This window comes from Quercus lobata, chromosome 10 (genome assembly GCF_001633185.2).
Source record: "Quercus lobata isolate SW786 chromosome 10, ValleyOak3.0 Primary Assembly, whole genome shotgun sequence".
Lineage (NCBI taxonomy): Eukaryota > Viridiplantae > Streptophyta > Magnoliopsida > Fagales > Fagaceae > Quercus > Quercus lobata.
The window spans coordinates 66,316,753-66,322,748 of NC_044913.1; the positions used below are offsets into that span (position 1 = coordinate 66,316,753).

Here is a 5,996-nt window from a genome sequence, read left to right on the forward strand (position 1 = left end):
TTGAAAAATGTAGAGAAAAGTTGTGGGCAAAAAAATATCTTCTCATACTTGATGATGTGCAAAATGAAGATCCTAAGAAATGGGATGCTTTAAAGGGTTGCTTGTTAGCAATTAATTCAAAAACTGGAAATAATATTGTTGTTACAACCCGTAGTGACAATGTGGCTGAAATAATGGAGACACATCCCAAACATCAATTAGAAAAATTATCAAAAGATGATTGCTGGTCCATATTCAAGAAAAGAACATTTGTGAATGGAAAATTTCCATTAGCTTTAGATTTGGAGGCTATTGGTAGGGAAATTGCTAAAAGATGTGGAGGGATTCCATGGGCTGCAAGAGTTTTGGCGGGAGTAATGTGCTTTAAATGTGAGAAAAGTGAATGGCTATCATTTCATAATAATAAAATTTGGGATTTGTTGGATGATGATAATAATGATGTCTTTCTGATATCAAAGTTAAGCCTTGATCTTTTTCTAACACCATCTTTGAAAAGATGTTTAGCTTATTGTGCAATTTTCCCTAAATATTATGAGATGAAAAAGGAGGAAGTGATTCAGCATTGGATGGCTGAAGGGTTTCTTGAACCATTTAAAGAAAGTAATATGATGATGGAGGAAATTGGTAACATGTATTTTAATATTTTGTTGGCCACTTCCTTTTTTCAAAATGCTAGAAAGGATGATTATGGTAATATTATAAGTTGCAAAATGCATGATTTGACGCATGATTTTGCTCTTTCAATTTCAAAATCAGAAACTTTGATTTGGGGGGGAGAATCATTGGATAATTTCAGCAATGTACTACATTTATTTGTTCAATCTGATGGTCACACAACACCAGGAATTTCGTTTACAGGAGATTGTTTCACAAAATTGCGCTCATTAGTTTCAAAAAATATTGACTTTGGGGACATGTTATCAAATTTTAAATGCTTACGTGTTTTAAAGTTATCTGGGCATAATATAATAGAGTTGCCAAATTCAGTTGAGCATTTAATACATTTGAGACTTCTTCACATTTTGCGCACGAAAATTGAGGAATTACCAGAATCTATTATCAAACTCTTCAATTTGCAAACTTTAATAATTGAAGAATGCCAAGGTATCAAAAAGCTTCCGAAAGACCTAAGCAATTTGATTAACTTGAGACATATTAATTTTGATAATTTGATATGGTTATGGTATGATGATAAATCATTTAAAAATATGGGACGGTTGAGTTGCCTTCAAACATTGCCAATTTTTGTTGTGGGTCGAGATGAAGGTTATCGGATTAAAGAACTGGGACCTTTAAAGAATCTCAGGGGAGAAATAGGCATATACGATCTAGTTTACGTGAAAGATGAGGAAGAAGCCAAAAGTGCCAAATTAAAAGAAAAGGAAATATTCAAGTTGGGATTATACTGGAAATATCCAAGAGCAGCGGACAACTATGATAATGATGAAAAGGTGTTGGAAGGCCTCCAGCCTCACCAAAATTTGAAAAGCTTAAAAATCAGATGGTATGGAGGACAGAAATTCCCATCATGGGTTGGTTTGTTGCTATATCACAATTTGATTGAGATCAATTTGATACAGTGTTGGGAATGTGAAGAAGTTCCTACTCTGGGACATTTGCCCAGTCTTTGGATTCTTGAAATGGGAGGAATGGATAAGGTAAGAAGTATAGGAAGTGAGTTTTACGGTTACAATGATGGGAGTTACCGAAATACTACTACATTATTTCCGGCATTGAGAACACTCAAATTGCAGTGCATGTTTAGTTTAGAAGAGTGGAAGGATGCAAAGGAGTTAAGAATTGCAGGTGAGGTGTTGGTTTTTCCTTGCCTTGAGGACTTGACCATTATATGGTGTCCTAAGCTGAGTTATTTGCCAGACTCACTGCACACTTGCATTTCCCTTCAGAAGTTGGTAGTACGGTATTGTGGTGACCTGAGGTGTTTACCAGGTGTCCCGTTCATAATAAGGTGTGGTATTAAAGAACTACCCAGTGGGCTACAGTCTGTTGAATATTTGGGGAACGAGGATAGTGTGGGTTCTACTTCCATTCAACACTCGCACCCCTCCCTCCAAAAGCTCAAATTGTCGGCTACACCCCACTATCTCCAAGACCAAATTCAATACTTCATTGCCCTTAAAATTCTGTGGATTCAGGAATTTGGTGAAATGGTAGCTTTACCAGAGTGGTTGGGCGACCTCTCATCTCTTCAAGAGCTGTATATTGTGGATTGCAAGAACTTAGTGCATCTGCCCACCGAGGAAACCATGCGACGCCTCACCAAATTGAAAACGGTGATGATATATGGTTGCCCCAAATTAAACAATCAGATTGACCACAATCCATTTATTCAATTTCCCAATTTGTAAGTTTACTCATACCTTATATCCTCCTCTGTTTGTAATGGTTGAGAGTATTAATACTTAATTGGACACCACTAAGAAAATGTATAAATGCTACAATTTTGGTTAATGATTCTTTAAATAAATGTAGATATTAATTTTACCAACCACTCTGTTAATACTTGAAAATTTCAATTTATGAAATTACTATTTGCAGTCATTTGTCTTGGTGCTATTCAAATTTTGGCTTCTGCAAATCATCACAAGACTTAAAAAGTTGCTAAAAAGCATAGTTTACTTGTACAAGTTAGTCAACCACATTCCGGTTGTTGAAATAGCTGACTCTGTTACCAATTTGTCTTGCTAAGATTCAATTTCTGTTTGCTAAGCTATTTTCTTTCTGCAATTTATTCAAAATCGAAATTTTCTGGAGATTGGGAAATTTGGAATATTGGATTTATCAATTTTTTCAAATTTGAAATTTTCTTTCTCTCAGCATTTCTTGTAACCTTCATATTTTGATACTGTAAGAGTTCATGGATCAGTTCTTTTGCTTAGGGCTGTCTAAAACTTGACAATAGATTTTGTTGATTTGGGCTAGGTCATAATTGCTCTGTTTATGAGGGTCAGTTTATTGTGGAAAAATAGAGTTTAGTTGCATAGGAACGAGAAATTGGGTGGGTGAGAGTCTTGCTGATTTTCTTTTCACGTTGGGTGGGTGAAGGTCATTTTTAGTGTTCACTGTTAATGAAATTATGTGATCCCCAGTTCTAGTGGTGCAGGCAAATTTTAACTTAAAAAATTTCAGACAGCACTGAAAGTGTTGATGGTTCTAATATATTTATATATGGTTTTTACCTTTTGAAGGAGGCCATGTTGCTCAGATTTTGAAGACTAACTCTGGAAGCTGGCAGAAAGTTTGCATCTGGGAAAATAATTAAGTTGATGACAACTGTTGCAAAGGCACTTTAGGTTTGCTTTCTCTTACCATTTGGGATATTGATACATAATATACTTCATAAATGGTAATTTACAAAACCAAATTCAGTTTATATATATATATATATATATATTTGTAGGGTCACAATGTCTGTAGCCAATGTGCATATCTACAATGTATAGAGTTATGTTGAGTGCAGTCAAATCACTGAATTTTGGTTTGACACTCTTTAACATGAAAGTCATTATGTGCTTTTGGTGTTATTATAGATCAGGCCACTGTCACCATTAATAACGGCAAATTCTTTCAATCATTTGGATAATTCGATCTGGAATTTACTTTTTTTTTTTCAATTTATTTTATGGTAGAAACTGAGGTTAATGAATTATAAATATTCACAAACGGACTTCCGTTAACAACTCAAAGTGTTCTTTCTATAACATAACTTTTAACATATTTACCACAATAATCTTTAAATCAAAGACTGATAAAGTAATAAATGTAAAATTTTCATGGCAACAAAATAGACTTGCAAATTTTTTCCTTAGCTTTCCTAGTCTTTTTGTACTTAAGAAACTTAGATTCAACAAACTGAATGTTTTTTCATTATAAGGGTCAGTACTCTTAATCAGATTTTGATGCTCAAACTTGTAACAATTATTTGTACTGCTTTTTGTGTGGTGGGTGAAGACGACACACCATTAGCAGCAGCTGAAGTGGTTGAAATTGCATGTTGGGTTTTCTATGGTTTTCTATGCCTTCTGCTATCAGACTTAGGCCCAGGTCACTGTAGCTTCTCTCCTTGTATCGCCTGCGAGGTTTCTTTGTAAATTATTCAGAATCCAAAAGGAATAACTAAAGATAACAACAAACTTAAAAATAAAAATAAAAAATGAAAGAAGAAAGAAATGAGATAGTGAATTACATATTTGCCACACTTTGACACCTTGAATAAATGACTATGAAACCTCCTTCTTAAGTCCATTAATCCTCATAAAATTTATAAGAACTAAAAGAAAAAACAAAAGTTTTGTATTATTGAGTAAAGAAAGGGAGATCAGCTATTCTAGCATAATTGTTCCAAGATTAAATACTTTTCTCTATTTCAAAACCTTGTCCAAAATGAACCTCAAATTATCCTCAGGTTCCCATTCTTACTTAGCAGAATTAATAACACCTGTATCCGCATTACTAATAGACCTAAAATATTATTCAATTAGTTAAATATGATGCCTTGATGTGCAGGCACTAGGGACAACAAATCTATTGTGTTCAGCTGGATGAAAAATTAAATATGATGTTTTAATCCCCTCCCAAGCCTACAGGAGTTTTGTTGGTAAGTTTTCTCAATTTTCTAATGTTTTCTAGTATATAAAGTATTGATTCAATCCAATAAGTGTATTATTCATTTCAATTGTCCCTTCCTTCCTCCCTTTGTTCCAACAACATTTTCTAACCTGTTACTTAGCAAAATAAATAAATAAAAAATTTGATAATCCGTTATATTTTTAGGAAATTATTTTTGCATGATTGGTGTTGGTTGTAGCTTCTCAGTCAACTGAGGAAAGCCTTCTAGGAAATTATTTATACATGATTTGTGTTAATAGTAGCTTTTCAGTCAACTGAGGAAAGCCTTCGTGAAATCTTTTGCTCATTTTCCAACATTTGAGACCATTTCATTATAATGTACTACCCTTTACAATTTAGGCATGAAGGTATACTTGGCATGCCATCACCAACCTCATTTTTTTCACTGTTTTTGCTATTTTAAATTAATAATGTGTTGCCACTACTTTTTCATGAATCTAATTATGTCTTTTGTTCTTTATATAACCATTCAATCATTGCCAATCAATATTGTATACATTAAGCTTATCCATTTTGAAAATTTAAAAATCCAACTAAGTAAATGGAGAGATTTAGATTTCAAGATCATGTAAAAGTTCCTTATGCATTAAAAGTGTAGGATTTTTTCAAGTTAAGGGGGGAAATGATTAATCTTTTTCTTGATTGTGGTGTGATATTTGCTTTTGGAATTTTTTCTGCTTACTGGTTTTCCCATTTTCATATTTTGAATGTTATGGTGGATTGTTTGGACTAGTGATTTACCTTAGTAGAATGAATTCGCCAAATCATTCGGATATTAATACCTGGAAACTTGCATCTAAAATGATGAACTCCTGAGTCTTTTATGCTTGTCGGGTATGTGAGCTGCTGCATTGTTTTCATATGAGATGGTTATTTAGAATCATTATTGCATAGTCTAACACTTTGTTTATTGTTGTTAAAATTCTGTTCAGCAGTTAAAATTACTTTATCCGTCACTGATGGCCCTAATCTTCTGCTCTTGATGAAGACTGACGATTTTCTTCAAAAACTGCATAACGTACTTATGATTGCAGAAAGCTGATCCATCTGCTCCCACACATTGCCTCACCCATTTTGGAGGACCAAGAGCGTCCATTACCAATAGATAGCTGGATTATTCAACTGTTAGCAACTGAATTTTATGTGATGTCATAGAAAGCCAATAGTATGTCCTTGTAAAACAGACTTCCTACTTTTTCTCTTCTCCAAATATTACTTTTTATAATATATATATATATATATATATATATTATAGCATCAAATACCAATTCTTCAACTTATTCACAAAATTTGGGCATGATATGTCTGTAGGGTTATTTGTTACTTGTTTTTATTTTTATTTTTTT

The 5,996-nt window shown here is 33.4% G+C and overlaps 1 protein-coding gene across 2 annotated transcripts; it reads left to right on the forward strand.

The window, feature by feature from the left end:
• The first annotated feature begins 631 nt into the window (after positions 1 to 631).
• On the forward strand, positions 632 to 5,799 carry LOC115963090 (putative disease resistance RPP13-like protein 1). Of its 2 annotated transcripts, none has more exons than XM_031081981.1 (4): positions 632 to 2,365; positions 3,210 to 3,314; positions 4,528 to 4,618; positions 5,583 to 5,799. In XM_031081981.1, exons 1-2 carry the CDS (start codon positions 711 to 713, stop codon positions 3,238 to 3,240), a joined length of 1,686 nt encoding a protein of 561 aa, XP_030937841.1. In that variant the 5' UTR covers positions 632 to 710; the 3' UTR covers positions 3,241 to 3,314; positions 4,528 to 4,618; positions 5,583 to 5,799. The 2 variants fall into 2 exon arrangements, with proteins under 2 accessions (XP_030937841.1, XP_030937842.1); XM_031081982.1 differs by having other exon boundaries at positions 5,586 to 5,799.
• Positions 5,800 to 5,996: the final 197 nt, after the last annotated feature.

Excerpts from the sequence above, each read along its gene's own strand:
- LOC115963090 (XM_031081981.1), top strand. The coding sequence starts at position 711 with ATGCATGATTTGACGCATGATTTTGCTCTTTCAATTTCAAAATCAGAA. Across the intron at positions 2,366-3,209 it reads TTTATTCAATTTCCCAATTT|GAGGCCATGTTGCTCAGATT; the intron begins GTAAGTTTACTC and ends TACCTTTTGAAG.